Source organism: Dendrobium catenatum, unplaced genomic scaffold (genome assembly GCF_001605985.2).
Source record: "Dendrobium catenatum unplaced genomic scaffold, ASM160598v2 fragScaff_scaffold_685, whole genome shotgun sequence".
In the NCBI taxonomy this organism is placed as follows: Eukaryota; Viridiplantae; Streptophyta; class Magnoliopsida; order Asparagales; family Orchidaceae; genus Dendrobium; species Dendrobium catenatum.
In genome coordinates this window covers 234,462-252,602 of record NW_021319147.1, presented here as the reverse complement: position 1 = coordinate 252,602, position 18,141 = coordinate 234,462, and the positions used below count along the sequence as shown (strand labels likewise).

At 34.6% G+C, this 18,141-nt stretch overlaps 1 protein-coding gene across 9 annotated transcripts in view; it reads left to right on the top strand.

The window, feature by feature from the left end:
- Positions 1 to 633: 633 nt before the first annotated feature.
- The window catches only part of LOC110106742 (KH domain-containing protein HEN4), a gene marked incomplete at its 5' end in the record, with an annotated part of 36,592 nt that continues 19,084 nt past the window's right edge, over positions 634 to 18,141 (top strand). For 2 of the 9 annotated variants that reach the window (XM_028695808.1, XM_028695810.1), the window contains 5 exon segments: positions 634 to 1,068; positions 1,260 to 1,508; positions 8,512 to 8,793; positions 8,877 to 8,908; positions 8,979 to 9,090. In XM_028695808.1, the coding sequence (XP_028551641.1) occupies positions 634 to 1,068; positions 1,260 to 1,508; positions 8,512 to 8,793; positions 8,877 to 8,908; positions 8,979 to 9,090 (1,110 nt within the window). 9 annotated transcript variants of the gene reach the window in all.

The following is an 18,141-nucleotide window of genomic DNA, read 5'->3' as shown; positions in this document are numbered from 1 at the left end:
CTTTGGGGTAAATCTAAATGTTTACTTTTTGTTATAAGATATAGATTATTAATTGTTCTGTTGTATTGCATGTGTATACCTTGTCTTAAATAACTCCAGCTTGGTTAATTGGTTTTCTTCTAAGTACTGGCTTCGTAATGAAAATGGTTGGAATTTCCCCAACTTTTATGAGTTTTTGTTTTCTTTTGAAATTTTATGCTGTGGGAGTCAAACAACCTAATCAATTTAGTACAACATCAACATCAAACCTTTATTCCACTAGGGTATTAATTTTTCAAATAAACCATGCGTCCTTTGTCACAAAGCTATTATGGAATCTTAAATAGGAGAGAGATAGAGAGAGAGAGAGAGAGAGAGAGAGAGAGAGAGAGAGAGAGAGATTGCATGCATGCTTAACTCTGCTATAGTTTTTGGCTTGAAGATGAAATACTTATCTGATGATTATCATTGTGATTATATTTGTCCTTGGCATGCCAAGCGTTCAGTTCTAGCCTATGCTACCAGTAACTTGAAATGATTATGGTTTTGCTTTAATTTTTACTTAAAAAAATGATTATTAAACTTAGTAAATGCAGCTTTATTTTCTAGTGTGCTTCTGAATAAATCCTTACTGTCAATCGTTTGATCTGGCAGATATCTGGGAGTTTCCTTGCTGTGAAGAAAGCACTTCTATCTGTTGCCAGCTGTCTGCAGGGTAATAACAAGGTAGATCCGACCACATTTTCTACTCCCAAACCATATAAGGGGAGCTTGCAAGGACCTGTTCCTTCTGCACCATTAGATGCATTTCCTCAAAGAGGTTACTCGGTCAGTTCACATGGCCTTGATTATAATCACAGGGCTTATTCATCTAATCCACCCTTGGATACTATTTTATCTGGTCAGAGAAAGCTTCCCGAAGAAGAGGTTGCTTTCAGATTGTTATGCACGAATGACAAAGTTGCTACCATTATTGGCAAATCTGGTGCCATTGTGCAGTGTTTGCAAAGTGAAACTGGGGCAGTAATAATGGTCGTTGATGCAGTTGGTGATTCTGATGATAGAATTATTTTGATCTCTGCATGTGAGGTGTGTTTACAACTACGTTTTTTATCCAACTGAGAAATTTACGGGTCTTCTTTAGGTTCTAGGTTGGAGTATTGATTATTAAGTAGAAGCCTGCCTAACTCTTCTTCGTTGTAATATCTGAAGCACGTGTTTTTTGTTTTGATTCTGATTCCTCTAGTGCTCCAATTCTTAGCTGGTTTTGCTTTGTTTAGAGTTATGATTTGAAGCCCTCCCCAGCACAAGATGCTGTTCTCCGTGTTCATTCCAGGCTTATAGAGGCATGCATGGACAAAGGATTAGTTTCTGCCAGGCTTCTTGTGCCTGCACAGCAGATTGGTTGTTTGCTTGGTAAAGGTGGAGCCATTATTGCTGAAATGAGACGAATAACAGGAGCGAACATCAAAATTTTTGTGAAGGAACAAATCCCAAAATGTGCTCAACCAAATGATGAGCTTGTTCAGGTATATATTAATTATTTTACAACGGTGCTGCAATCTGCAGGCGCTACTTTTTTTGATTGACCTTTCTTTTAAGTGGCTTGAACTTTTTTGTACTTTTTAATGTTTATATTACTGAGAATTCCATTTATTGGTCACCTTTAGCTTCTACTTTGGAACCGACTATTAAGTAAAATATTGTCTAATATCTTTGTTAAACATTTACATTGTATCAATGACCTTGTGGATGGGCCATAATTTTCCCCATCTACTCTCCATCGAAATGAATTACTTTTATATTGCTTATCAAGCACCGTCTGTACCTTAATGTGTTTGTGTAGGAAATGCACAAAGCATAAACCCTTTTAGCCCCTATGTAATCTCTCTCCATTACTTCATGATAATGATGAATGTTTGTCGGGTTGTGGCAGACCAAATGCTATGATGCACAAACACGTACACGGTGACCTGAACACGATATGACACGGACATGAGACACGTCAATTATTGAAAATATAGGATTTTTACTTAAAATAATTTATATTGGATTGTTGAGAGTTGAGCATCGATGTCATGCGTTAGACATTGAGAGGGGAGACGATGATGTTGTTAAGAATTAGACATCAATATTATGTAATGGGAATTGGGCGTTGATGTCGAGGCTCCATTGGCCGTCGATGCTTATATGTTGGACAAAGATGACATATCGAGAGGGCGCAGGGGTGTGATTGTGGGTGTAGAAATTGCTTGTGTCAAGCATCAATATCAAGACAATATTAGACTTCGATGTTGAGATGATTTTAAAATATTGATGTTGTGTTTGCATCGAATGTTGATGTTGAGATAACATTGGGCGCCATTGTGAAACCTTAACTGCGACCCGCTAGAGGGAAATGAAAATGAGAATACTCGGGGAATGTGGTATTGAGTGCAGGTGATTGATTTTCGGTTGTAGAGAGGAAATAATAAATTTATTTATTTTTTATTGTCAACATTAAGCCTTTATCCCACTACATGGGATCGGTTACTTGAAATCTTTTTTCACCATTGTGTCCTATTAAGAGTCAAATTTTCATTCAAGTTTATTTAGGCTTTCATTTTTTTTATTAACATAGGTCAGATTTAATACATCTATTATCCTAATTGGGTCATCAAAAGACCTATGTTTTATGTGACCAAACCATTTAAGACGACTCTATCTAATCTTATCTACCATTGAGCTACTCCAATCTTTTCATATATTTACTCATTTCACATTCTGTCACTAAGTGCAATGCCAATCATCCAGTGAGCATCCTCATCTCTTCAACTCTTAACTTAATTTTTTGCTTCTCTTTTAATGATCAACATTTTGCTCCATGAATCATGACAGGTCTCATTGCCATCTTATTAAATTTTTATTTAAGTTTGAGGGGTACTTTTCTATCACACAACAGACTGATTCTTTCCTCCACTTTAACCATCCAACATTAATTCTATTGATAATATCTCCATTTATTCACCATCACTTTGAATAATAGATCCGAGATATCTAAAACATGTACTCTATTTAATGACTTGATTGCCCAAGGTCACACTTCCCACTTGATTTGTTATTACTAAAGTTACACTCATTGTATTCGATTTTAGTTCTACTAAAACGAAAACCTAAACTCTAAGATGACCTCCATAATTTAAATTTTTTTTCAACTCTTTCTCTAGCCTTATCAACAAGAATAATATCATAAACAAAAACATAAACCAGGGTACATCCTCTTGCAAATTTCTAGTAAGTAAAACATGACAAGAAGTTATATTTAAAAGAGAAATGTTATTTTTTAATAAATAAAATTCAAAATACAAGAAATTATATTAAAAATAAGTTTTTTCACGGATATTTTATTTTTAATTGGACACATCTTTGACGCATTTGACACGTGTTGGAGGCATTTTAGATGCGTGACGGACACTACGTATCTATTTGATAAGATATGCCGGTGCATCATAGTTATAATATAATAAAGGATAGATGGCCCATTGAATATGAATGCATGAAGCTTAATATACCCCTTTTTGTATTCAAATTTTCATACCGTTAAAGTGAATGAATATGTTTCTATGATGCTCGACAATTCTAAAAAAAATATGTAGCGTCCAACACATATTAGAGACAACACAAATCTGTCACGCTTTTGACACGTATTAGATACGTTGAAGATCTGTATGATTAAAAAATATTAAAAATAAATTTGACATGCGTGCATTAAATATTTTATGAACTTTTTTATTATAATTTTTTATATTTGTCAAAATTTTATTTATTTTAAATAAAAAATTAAATTTCTTATTTCCTCTATACACTCTAAAATCAATCGCCCGCACTCAATATCCTATTCTTCGAATAATTCCATTTTCGTTTCTCTCTAACGAGTGGCGGCTATGGTTTCTAAAAAATACTTGATGTCATCTCAACATAAACATCTGAAATTACCATTATATATATATATATATATATATATATATATTGTATATCATGTCTAACCCGTATCTATGTCTTATATTTTAAAAAATTGATGTGTCTCGTATCCGTATTGTGTCGTGCTCATGTCGTCATATTTATGTTTGTGCATCATAGACTATAATTTATGTTTCCCGCATTATTTTATAAAATAAAAGTTTAATAGTTCCCTTGTGAGGTATGTCAAATGGCCAAGCACGATCGGACATCTTAGCCTTTAAGCAACTCAAAAGCCTCCATGCCTTTTCCTTAATCCATATTTATTTATAGCATCTATCCTGATGGTTTGTCTCTTTCATGGATAATTACTAATGTATTAAGTGGTTATTCTCAATGAAAAATAAATATGATGTGAGTACAATCCTCTCCATATTTCATAAAATGAGCCGTACCTAATTCGACACTAATATTAAATGTAATAGGTTTGATAACAAGAATGAATATTTTAATCAAATTACAACTCTTTTCTCCAAGAAAATTTTATCATTCATGAATCCTCCTATAGTGGGACTATACAACAAAATGAGATAGTATGAAGAAAAAATCGTTATCTTCTTGTGACCTTTGGGGTCTTATTAATTGAAAGGACTATTCCAAAAATTTATTGGAGGAAGTTGTCTTAACCACCATTACCTTTCCATAAACCATATTCCCATTATAATTTTATAAAATAAAATAGATATTTATATACTCGTATATGCCTTTACAGATGTTTCAGAGATACTTAGCAACTTCCAGCAAGGGAGCTCATCCAAAGTAGTCATATCATCTATTAAGGCACTTGTTAGTAGGAGTGTGACTTGGTCAATTCAATCAAATCGAAGAGTCATCCTAGGTACGTATATCAACAAATTCATACAAATCCTTCTAAGTATTAGAGGGATTCTCATAGCTGCAAAGATTAGCCTCCCAATACTACTTGCCATCGACATAATTTTCAAGTTTTCTCTTACATCCCTTGATCCAGTGCACACCTCAAGATCAATAACTACGAACCTCAGACTCAAAAAATTTTTAGCTCGCAATCATTATCCTACCAAGGAACTTCTCCTTCGACTCTAGATGCCAAAGTAAAGTCTTTAGAGAATCGCCTTGACACGAGAGGACTCGCCCACACAAACTCATCCTGCATGGCACCTTTTCTGAAGAACTTGCCCAAGTTGACTTATCTAGGGGATTCACCATGGGACCAGAGGAAATATTGAAGATACAGAGCCACAAAAGCATTGTTAACTCTTGCCACATGTTATGTGTAGTCTGTAATGTGTTGTCATCAAAATTGTGCTTTTTTATTATTTTTTCTTTTTCATTGTGTAGTCTTCTCTATAGCTTTGTAAGCCCTATAAATAAGTGGTGAGGTGGCACATTTTATATCTTTTAATTACTTCCTAGGTCTTTAGATATATTCAAAATCTTTTGATATTCTCTGAGTACAATTTACACTTATTTATCTCTCTTTCTCCTTGTTATAAATTGAAATTTGTGTAAATAATTTTTAAATAAAATTTGAAAAATCTGGGCAAGAGCACAATGGTGTAGTGCTTGCGAGCGCAACGACACATGAAGTGTGTAACACCCTAGAATCTAATTTGGAATAATTATTTTTTTATCTTTTAATAACAACCTCAGAGCTATCTAATTTTATCTATCTATAATAAACAACGAAAATAAATTCTATAATTCAAAACATCAATATATATATATATATATACCCTTCTTTCCCATAAATCATGTATAGCAGTTATGATAAATACAAACATAACATTTCTATCCTGCCAAAAGCACAAAAAATAGCGCTAAGGCGCGCATCAGATTGTGCAATTTTAAACTATTTTTTCATTTAGGATGTTATGGTCACTAAAGTCAATCGTATTTTCACATTATTTATTAAAAAATTTAGCAAAATATCTCATCCATTTTTGTTGAAAATCTTCTAGAAAAGTACCTTTTGACCTTCATCCTTAATATACTTCACTTGTATTAAATCCTTACTACTCCAATCTCTTTATTTGGCTAACTTATACAAATATCTTTCTCCCTCCTTAGTATTTAATTTATTATATAAATTATTAAAAGCTAAAATATTTGCATCGCATATTGCTTTCTTAGAATCCTTACGTGCCTCTTTATATTTTTCCCAATTATTAAATTTTTTTTATCTAAATTAATTTTATAATGAGTTTTCTTATTTTTTTCTTTTCTTGCACATTTGGATTCCACCACTAAATATTTTTACTATTATGAGTTTTTCCCTTTGATACTCCAAGCATATCTTTTGCAATATTTTTAATACTACTAGCCACTTTTTTACACATAATATTAGTATCCTCATGCACAAACAAAATCTTAATATCTAAAATCTTACTCTAAAAATTATTTTTTGTTAATATTCTTGAAATGACACCATCTAATCCTTGAATATTATTTTATTTTTTTCCCTTTATCTTAAAGTTCAAAACTAATAATCAATGTTGAGTACATAAATTTTCATTCGAATTATTTTACAATCTTTGTAATCTAAATGATCTAATTTTCTTATAAAGAAATAATCAATCTGAGTTTTATTATATCCATTTTTATATAAATGATGAGGTGATCTCTTTTCTTAAATAAGGTATTAACAATTAAAAAAACTATAAGCTAAATAAAAATATAATATGTTCTTCTCACATTCGTTTGTCGTTTCAAACCCATGACCACCATGAATGTTTATATAATCATCTATCTCTATAAGAACTTGTTCATTTAAATCTCCTCCAATAAAAACTCTTTTTTCAAGAGATATCTTTTGTATTAATTTTTTTAAATTATTCCAAAATTTTAATTTTGAACCCATATCCAAATCTACTCGAGGAGCAAATGCACTTATAATATTAACAATCTTAGTATCAACAATAATTTTTTAAACTATAATTCTATCTCTAATTCTATTAATTTTTATAACATTATCCTTCAAACCTTATATATAATCACACATACACTATTTCTAGTACGACTCATACATGAATATCATAGTTTAAATATTTGACTATCAAACTCCTTAGCCTTCTCTCCATCTCATTTAGTTTTTTGAATGCACATAATATTTATTTTCATATGAATCATAATATATATTAATTTCATTAATTTTCCTGTAAGAGAATCTATATTCCAAGTTCCTATCCTAATTTTAGTTTCATGGATTAGCTTTTTTGCCCACATCCAGCCTTGATGTGGGAACCCTTACCTATTTAGCACTGAATCCGGTCACTGGTGCAGCGACTCTTGCACACTTGTCGATGTAATCAGGCCATACAACATGTCGATTCTAGGGGACGCCCTAGCATTAACACAATTTTTTAAATAATTCATATCATGATTATTCGATTAGTTTTACGCTGGCCCACATTCGACCTTGATGTGGAACTTGTGGAGAGAAGAAAGAGATAAGAAGCTCAAGACGAAATCAAAGAGAGGACAAGCTCGCAAGCTTTCCCAAGAAGAAGAGAAAAGAAACAAGCTCGCAAGCTTTTTCAAGAAGAAACCCGCAGGTTTTTGGCTCCAAAAACTATCACATAATCTCCTCTATGTTTTAAAAACAAAACATCACATATTTATAGCTGAGAAAAGGCAGTCAAACAACCCCGAAAACACTCCAGTTGAACCATCTAGGAAAGGGAAAACAGAAGGCCAGCATACGGTCCAGGAGCAGCAGCCGAAGGACCACAAGGGGGGCAGGAAAAGGTAGCCACGGGAGACAGGAACAAACGCCCACAGGGAACTAGAACAGGCAGCCCAGGGAGAAGAACCAGCCACGGGACAGGAGCCAAGCGCGGGGGGGGGGGGGGGTGAACCTAATTAAATAATATTTATGAGTTGAAAAGTATCATAATGAGCTAATTTAAGAAGTAGAACACAGCAGCCACCAAAGGGAAGCATAACCCGAGCCAAACAAGCCCACACAAGGAACCAACATCAGCCCAAAAACAAGGCATAAAATCCCCCCCCCCCCACTTTGGTAGACGCTCCAGACTTTTCTGCCGGTGTCCTCATTAGGCAGCTGGCTGATCTAGCCTAGGAATCCCTTTGAAGGGATCTTTTCCTTGATTCTGCAAGCTGTAGAAATTCCTTTCCGTATTCTCTTTGGTGTATCTATAGAAGCATTGTTAATACTTTTCTATCCTAGTGAAATTGTCGACTAATCATTGTGTAATTAGTTTTTTTGAAAGAAAAATTGCCTAGTATAGCATAGAATAACTGCAGTGGTGTGCAAGCTTCTTAGCGGAATACACAAGAATTCAAACTCTCTCTGTCACCCTCTTTAAATTGGATATGTCAAACTATCTCTCTGTCTCTCTCCCTTGAAATTGTATATGTGAATTATCTGCTAGTTGGTCAGTGCATTATTATTATTCATGCACTTATTATGGTTAAATCTGAGAGCACTCCTTTTCAGATTTGGTGAAATGGAAATATTTCTTGGGGGCATATATTGGAGTAATGCTTGACATTGAAGTTTACTCAGCGTAATGATTTTGTCCCTTTTGTCAGGTGAGTGGAAGTTTTCAGTCTGTTAGAGAGGCATTGGTTCATATTACTAACAGAATTCGGGAGACCTTCTTTCTACCAAAGCATTATCCAAATATTGGGATGTCTCAGTACCTTTCCGTTGTGCCAGAGATGATGCTTCCGTGTATACCACGAAATGATGCACCTCCTGTTCGGTATGCTGCTGTTGGTTTTCCTCAAGTTCTGCATCCTTCAATAGAATCTCCAAGAAACCTTCCTGCCTCTTCACCTCAATTATGGACTCCACAGGTAACATTGTGTGAGGTATAGAGTATGCTGGTTGATCCTCTAATTAAAACATTTTATGATACTTTTTAAGCTTTTCACTATTTTGTGATATGTTATAGAGTGGAAACCCAAAAGGAGTTGCTGTGGGAAGGTTTGTTTTATTTCTTGGCCTATGAGCTTATTTTATAGTTAATATCTTACTCTGGTAGCATGTTACACAGTGCAACTCAAGCGGGAATTGCACCAAGAAAAACCGTGACTATTGCAGTTCCGCAACACTATCTGGCATTTGTGCATGGGGAAAGTGATGGTAACTTGGCTCTTATTAGAGAGGTATGCACATCCTATCTTAAACAGCTGTTAAATTTTTAGGATAGTGCTTGAGATTAAATTACCAACCCCACATAATTTGTTGGAAGCTCGGAATGATGGTGTCTTTTTATTCAGCTAGCTGTTTGCTTGGTCATCATTGTTCAATATTCATTCCAAAGAATCATGCTGACCTGCCTGTTAAGCTTAAGCAGATTCTGTTGGGTCAAAATATTCTTTTTTGTCAGTTTCCCTTATCAAGCAATTCAACTTCGCCAAGCTTTATTCATGATTTACTCAAAGGAGTTGATGCTGGCAGCTTATTATTTCTTTGCTTTTTGAGGAACATTTTTGTTCTCTTTATACTAATGTGTAAAGATAACCATAACCTTATCAAAGGGCGGTTCTAATAAGTCCTTTTGGCCAAAATATGAATTTTTTCATTTTCACTTGTGTATTCCTTCCACACTTTTTAATGGTCATTGTTGGAGAATTTTTGTTGTCTTCAAACGGATTGCATACTTTGTGATCGAGTATGCCATAAAAAAGATGATATAGTACACCGAAGGATAAAAATATAATTTTCTTATGGACTCAATAATAAATTTATAATTTAACAGATATTCCCCCATTCAATGTTTGGTTGAATGGAGTTTATTTTTTTTTGGCCTATGGTTAATTACATCTCAAGCTTTGATGCTGGAGAACACTTTTGATTAAATTAGTGATTTTTTTTATAGTCATTCAAATATTGGCTAAAGTTTGATTTTGAAATCCATGAAAATTTGCTTAAAGGGTTTGACCTTTAGGAATTTCAAAGAAGATAGGGGATCAACTTGAAATCAGATTTTTTGGAATAAGGGCCAAAGAAAAGAAGTGGAATCTTGATTCTGAGGGGAGCTCAGAGGTACTTAAAATATCATATATTGAGCTTTATATTTTATGAATCTAATTTTTATTTAAGTTGATATTTTCATTAGAAGGTTGGGGCTTACATTTCAACAACATATGGTGGAGAAATTGCCCAGAAGGTGAGGACTTGTATGGTTATTGGAATCAACCATTACCTCGGATTCTAAAACTAAGGTGATGACTACCAAGAGGTAGTACCTCGAACCTAAGTATAATGGAATGCAAAGGGACTTACAAACTACACATCACATAATACATAGTCAGCCATACTTCTGAATTTATTGTCATACCTGGAAAGGGCTACCAGCTAAACCCACTTAATTACTTTTAAAATCATGATTTTCGATCGTGAGGCTATTTTTTGTTTAGAAAGTAGGTCTTACAACTTAGCTTTGAGACCATTATGCTTAATTTTGACGGGTAGTGCATAATGCTAACTCACAAAGAAAATATATATTTTTTGTTATATAATTCTTAAGTGACAGCTTTTTATATGCGACACATTTAAGTTATGCATGATTATTTTAAGTTTGAAAAAACTTGGCTCCTTGAAAGGAGCCATGCAATTTTTCTTTATTTGTTAGAAAAATGTTAAACCTAGTTTGATTTTAAAAAATTGTTTATATTTTAATGGATAGAAATCTTATTTTTACTCTAAAAGCCAACCTCATCAAAAGTCCATGTCACCCCAAACAAAACAAGGAAGAAACCTAGAAAAAAAGCATGCATTTCTATTGAGCACCCATTAAACAAATCAAACATGCTTGAATGTATAAATAAAACACATGAAATGTAAATCATAGAGTATGAATTATTAGAACCAGATTTGACAGCTGAGTTGCTAGCCATTATACAACCCAATCAAACATTTATTTACAGACTCTACTTGTGGGGGTCTTCAGACTTCAGCTTCTAGGTAGATCTTCAGGCTTCACCTTCCATAGGTACGTTCTTTCTTGATCCAACTCTTCTTTGGCCCAACCCCACAAGTTTAATACAACTCCTAATTTTATCTAATACATATCAAAATATAAAATACTCAAAACCTTCAAAACATGGTAGATATTAGAAGCAATTTATATATCATGAAAGAACATCCAGAATTGCCTAGCACTTAGAGTGCCAAGCACCTGTTTCTATCTTATTGACCACATCACTTGATGAGGTTTTAAGTAGCACCTATTATGCAAGCATCAAACACATGCGCAAAAAAAAAAATCTAATCCTAGCATGCTTAAGGGGATGTGCACCTAAGTGTATGAGGCTTGTGTGACATGTCACACTAAGGGTGTTTTACTTAAAGTCTGGGTCTACGGAAAATATGTCAAACACTAATTTTTGGGTTAAGTGTTGGAGGATTCTCCTTAACCTTTGGAGCTAGGGAGATGTATACTTTTTTTAGCTTTGGGGCTAAAGAAGAGGAAGGGAAAGTGTCTAACATATAGCTTTTGAGGTAAGTGTTGGAAGATCCTCCTTAGCTTTTGGAACAAAAGAGAGATATCTCCTACAACTTGAAAGTTATAAGAGAAAGACATGAATATTGAACCTATGAATTGCAAATTCATGAATGTCTTTGAATATTTTGATGTTCAAAGAGAGGGTTGTATCCTTCCAACTTGGGTTGGAAGGATGAATTAGAGATAGGACTTTGAATCCTGAATGTCCTTGAACATATGGTGTCTGAAGGGAGATATCCGGTCTCCTAAATTTGGGCTTAGGAGAATGAGAGAGCTTTCTACAACTTTTGAGTTGTAGAAGAGAGAAACAACAAGCAACTTTTGGATTGCAAGTTGGAAGGGATTCCTTGAACATTTGTTGCCTAGGAAGGAGTATTCATTTGCTTAATTAGTGGCTAAGCAAATGTGATGAAAAAAATTGAAATTCGATCTCAAGTTCAAGAATTTACAACATGATGCATTTAGGACTTTTAAAAACATCCACAACATCATGCATGGGGGAGATCGGTGATCGCTCCTAAGCTAGGAGTCATGCAATGATATATTTGGATCCTTGAAGAGGTTCCAATCATTACGCATGAGAGGGATGATTATTGTTTGTTGATTTTGTCTCAACAAATAAGGAATTGGTGACTTAGAATTTAGGGATTTTTACATACATAAAACCTAAAACTTTGAAAAATACATATTAAACACATAAACTACCATATTTACTTATATACCACTAAAAGACCCGTTTGTTACTATTCTCTCACGCCATCTGAGTTCCGTGTAAAAAGCCCTACCGCTCGTCTCTTCTCATCGGTCGCAAAACCCTTCCCTTCTCCGCAACGTGTCGTATTCCCTTCGTCTTCCCCTCGTTCACGAGTCCAAACCCTTGCCTTCCCTGTCGCGTTTGAAGGTTTCACACGAGGCACATCTTCCCTTGGCCTCGCATCTTCTCGGTCGCATTCGAAGAGAAGATCAGCAAGAATTGATGTTCGTATTTTACATTTCGTGAATGTCTTAGTTGTTGTTTGAAGATCGAAGGATGGTTCTAATTTTTTTTCATCATATGAATGTATTAGTTGTTGTTTTATTGTCTTCTTCTCCAATCTGTCGCATTTCGCCTCCTATAAGTTGTTGTTTTCTCATCTTCTTCTCCAATCAGTCGCACTTCGCCTCCTACATGAACCAACTAAAACCTGTTGAAATTAGTTTGCTTTACATCTTCTGATCTTTATATATGTATAAAAGGTTGAAGTGGCTGCAAACGGTAATAAAACAGATGTAGATGCCAACTTTCGGCTGAGAGCAGAGTAGCTTCATGAAGTTGGAAATTTGCCAGGAATTTCGCATCCCTTCAAGAACATATAGGAGTAGTGCATATGTTTAACTTACTAGTTTTTTTATTTATCAGTTTTAATGCTATGCATTACTGAAGTTTGCCAATTTTTCGTTTTAAATACACATTCCTCTCAGTTCAGAAGCTTTAAAATCATTTGCAGATTATTACCACAAGTAAAGAGAATTCATATAGCATGCTATAACAACTCAACTTACGCTTTCTGTCAAGTTAGAAAACTGTAAAAATTTGTTACGGATTTTTACAACAACTCAAGATAACTCGTATTGCATGTTATTCAAATTAATTTTGAGTCAGAACAACAATAATACCTGCTCGATGAAGAAGATGCCACGGTGGTCGTCGGAGAAGTCGCACGTGTACAGGAACCTAGGGCACACGAATGGCTAGTCAGAAGAAATAGTTTTGTGAGTTGGAGAAGATCTCACGCGGGAAGAAGGTAACACTACATGCTCGAGCGAATAAGTGGAGTGGTTTTGACAGAAACATTATGGAGTGTTATTTCAAAAGTTAGAAATGAGTTTTTAGTGGTATATAAGTAAATATGATAGTTTAGGTATTTAATATGTATTTTTCGAAGTTTTAGGTGTTATGTATGTAAAAATCCCTAGAATTTATTTCTAAGTCAATGACTCATGTAACATGACATTTGGAACCTTAAGGAGGTTACACATTCAATGCATGAGAGAGGAAAGGATGTGTGATTATTTGTTGATTTTTTGCGTCTCAACAAACAAAATGGGGAATGAACCTAGGATTTGGGTTCTAAGGTTAAGGGGTTATTTGTCAATTTTTTATACTTAACACATGAGGTGAAAGAACATAAGGTTAGGTCTTAAGTTTAGGGAAATCATACAATGATACGTTCGAGGTCTTGGAGGACTTCAAATTACCATGCATGAAAAAAAGATGGATTATTGTTTGCCAATTTTATGTTTCAACAAACAAATCAAATGAACCTAGGATTTGATCATGAGGTTTGCTAGTGCTTTTGGGTTCTTTAGAGGTTATTTAGAGGTCTTCCACATGAGTTTGGAAAGCAACAAGTGAGAGAACCATTTTTTGTTTTTGTATTCCAACAAATAAGATAGGAGAGCTCGGAATTTGGTCCCAAACTCAAAGATTTATGGCATGATACATGTAGGATTTTAGGGAAACCAAACATGTCATGCAAGAAAGATTGAACGATGATTGTGTGTTGATTTTGGGTCTCAACAAATGATGAAGGAAGCTTAGAATTTGGCTTTAAGCTCCAAAATCTTCATATAATGATATGTTTGAACTTTGGGGAATTCCAAATCAACATATATGAGAAGAGAGACATGTTCATTTGCTAATTTTGTGTTATTAGCAAATGAAATGTAAACTTAGGATCTATTTGGAGAAAGGAAGATTAATTTCCTAACGCCTTGGAGAGTTTTCCTAAATCAAATTTGATATGATTTAGGGAATTTGGAAGCTTCTAAGAATATCCTAAAGATCAATTTTGACAAGATCTAGGAGAAACCTAAGAGTATGCATGGGTAGATGATTCTCCAAATTAAGGAATTTTGATAATTGAGAGCAATCAAGTGTTTATTTTGTAAAATGTAGTACATAAACTTAATTAACAATATATTTTGTGGGATATACAACATGGACTTTGGAAAGTCTGTGGGAGACCTCACAATGATTTGATATTTCTAATAGTTGATTAAATTCATATTCAAGCCACAAAATCTTACTAGAGTTCACAAACTTCAACATATGCACACTTCTTGTAACTCGTCGGTCACTTTTGTCATGTCTTGTACTTGAAAGAAGGGTGCTTGCAATTTGGGTGAGTTTCAAGTTTATAAATATCCTCATCAATTTAAATTGCTTGCAATTTGATCGATTCAAGATTGCTACTCCACACTCCAAATTTTGTATGGTACAAGATATAAACTTTATTGATTCTTCATGTTGTGAGATTTGTTACATAGACCCTTGAAAGTCTTTGTCTCACATCGACTAGAAAGTCCAAATCAATTAGATTCAATACATGCATTAAACAAAACTCTAGAGATTATCAATTTCAATGCATGCAAACTCTCCTAAATTTGGGTGTCAATTTTGTTATGACAATGCATTTAAATGAGAAGTGCATGCAACTAATGATGATCCAAAACCAATGCATCATCCTTGACTTTGAGATCAAATGATAGTGTCTACCATAGGGCATGATTGTAGGTGATGGATTGGATACAACATGAGTGCATGAACATGCATTGGGTGGTTGCCGAATACCAATCCGACAATCCTACGCGCATCGCCGTCACCTACGGGCTGTCACATGAGTGCAATCCATGGAAAATCACGAAATTCTCACAGATTTATGGAGTGGACAGCAAACATGGGTTTTGGATAGCATAAATTAAGCTACTACAAGGTCCTAAGGTTTTGGGAGCGTCAGCCACACATCCATTTGGCTAGGGGGCCTTAGGGATTTTCCTAAGTTTTTAAGATTTTACCTTGCCGGGTTGTCATGGCGGTAACCATGTTCCACTCGCCTTGCAAAGGCGAGAAATGGTGGAAGAGCGAGGCCACGAGCTGCTGTCCAAGCCGCTCCGGATGCTGAGTTTGCTGTCTAAAGTGCTCCGGAGGATGAATTTGCTGTCCAAGAACTCTCCAAACCGTTATTTCCACTGTTTGAGTGCTTCCGGAAGTCGTCGCTTGCTGTCCAAGACGCTCCAAACTGCAGTTTTCACAGTTAGAAAGCCTCCGGAGGCTGATTTCAAGCTCTCGGCCGGTCTCCAAAGCTCCCCACAGCCACGTCCCTTCACCTCCACTTGATAGAGAAAGGAAAACAGTACCGGGAGCTCTTGCTTCTAATTTGAGGGAGAAAGAAATCAGAAAACTGCTTGGTAGATCTTCCTCTAGGTTTGATTTGATTTCCAGAAACTACATAGAAAAGGAAATCCTAGTCGGCTTGGTATGAGTGTAAAACCCGGAATTAGAACGATCGTAGGCGTCACACACATTTCAATGTGTCGCGACGAAACAAGTGGAAAAAAATTAAAGTTAACGGATAAAGTCCAAAATAATTTTATAAAATTCAACGTTAATTTCTGATCGATTTGGTATATAGAACCTATAGTAAATTTTGTGTATTTTGAGAGTTATAAAATTTAGAAGTTTTGATATACCCAAACTACTCCTAAGCAAATAAGATGCCGGAATTTTTTAAGTAAGGGTATAACGATCATTTGGCAATCCACTTTCTCCCTAATATATCAAAACCGAACCCTCCCCTCCCCCATTTCGAACAAACCGAGCTGAAGAAGAGAGGAACAGGCGGATGGCGTGGCTTCGGCAGGGTGGTTCTGGCGGCGATTTTTCGGTGAGAAAATTAGTGGAAATCGAAGAGGACGATAAGGGGAATACAAATGTATGTTTTATTTAAAGCGAATCCTTCTCAATCTCAAGATTTTTGGAAATAAAAATATTAGGGTTTTTCCAAAATGTTAGTTTCTTCCAAAACTTCTTAACGAAATCAATAGAGATGGATTAGGGAAGTGTTTTAACAGTAGAAACAAAGTTTTCTTGGAGAATTTTTGGAAATAAAAAATTAGGGCTTTTATCTAAAATTTAAATTCCTTAAGGTGCTTTTACAAAAATGATTTCTAAGGGTCTTAGAAATGTTTTTGAAAAAAAATTTTGAGTTTTCTTAAGAAATTTCATTTTTCATATTTTTTCCTAATTATATAATTCCGAGAATTAATTAACCTAATTATTAATTAGGTTTAGGAAAATGTTTAGTTTCATGATATGATGAAAATTTATGATTTAGAGTTTCATAAAATTAAGGATTATAATAAATCCAAAAATTAAGATTAATTAATATAATTTTTATTAAATGTCGTAAGGAACAATTAAGGAGAAACGAAGAGTTTAGACAACTAGGAATTTGATTAAACTTTAAAGAAAATTTATTTGTGACTCATCTTTTTATGTGATTATTAGGTTGTGATCTTTAAGGTGAACGAAGTGTGTCAAAGCGACACTTTGAGAAAGTTCTGTGCTTGGAGTAAGGTATATGATGTAGGACTACAATGCTTAAAGTAATTTGATAAGAACTTGCACGACTTATTGATTAGAATAATAAATACTAGAACTACTAGCAAATAAAACGACAAAATAAAACGTAAGAGCGGTCATTTCTGTTTAGGCTAAGTTGCACAAATAAGAGTTTTGAATTGTCAAAATAACAAAGAAAATCAGCGACATGCAAATATAATAGCTTTCAACGAAAATTCCTAATCTAACAAGAAGATTAGAAATAATTGAAGTGCACTCAATCCTACGCGTACTAGGTCTTGGGCATCGACGAAGCAAAACCCTACGTTTACTAGCTTAGGCAAAGGTGAAGCTCGGCTCCTTGAGAATCGTCATCACCTACAAGGAAAGGGGATTAGAAAGTTAATTGAAAAGGGGAAGAATGTTCACCTTTGTCAAAATCTGGAAACAAGACGTGAAGAGAATGAGGTCATTATTCGTAGCTTCCTTTGAAGGTTCAATTGGAGAGAATGAAATTTCTCCCACGCGTTGAAGTGTTGAAAACAATGATCCTTAGCTCGGCTTGAAGAATCCCCTTGAGAGAAAGAAGTTTTTCTCAAGAAATCAAGTGGAGGGAAGGATGGGAGGTGGCCAGCCAATGGAAGAAACTTGGAGAAGAATTAGGTTCATAATTTCATGAGTAGGTTTAAAGTTTGGAGGGGAAAAATTAGGTAGGAGGGCTGAAATATCTTTCCAAATCAAAGGACTTTGATTTGGCAAGGATTTGAATAGCCTAAAGGGGTAAGAGAGGGGGCGGGTAAGGCTAGGCTGAAATTGGTCTTAATCCAAAGAAAGAGGTGTAATTTTTTGAAGGGAATTAATTGAGTTGGCCCTTGGGAATTTCGACCAAAAGAGAGAGAGGGGGCTAAGTATCTAGGTGCAATGTATTTGGAGTTAATGCTTTAATTAATCAATCCATTATGATTTGATTGATTGAATTAAATAAGAACATTTTCCAAAATAGGATAAAGAGAAAAGGAAATATTTAAAATTTGGAGTTAAGGCTTTAATTAATCAATCCATCATGATTTGATTGATTGAATTAAATAATAACCTCTTCTAAAATAGGATTAAGAGAAAAAGGAAAGATTTGAAATCTAAAATTAATTTATTTCAAATTCAAATCCTTTACAAAAATAAGTTGACTCAAATAAGGAAAGCAGTAAAGGAATTTCAATTAGCTTGAAATTCAAATGGAGTTTAATTTAAGAAACTTTTCTAAAATATATTTTATAATTTTAGGAATGTGTTGGACCGGGTTTACCGGCCCCGCCTGGACCCGTG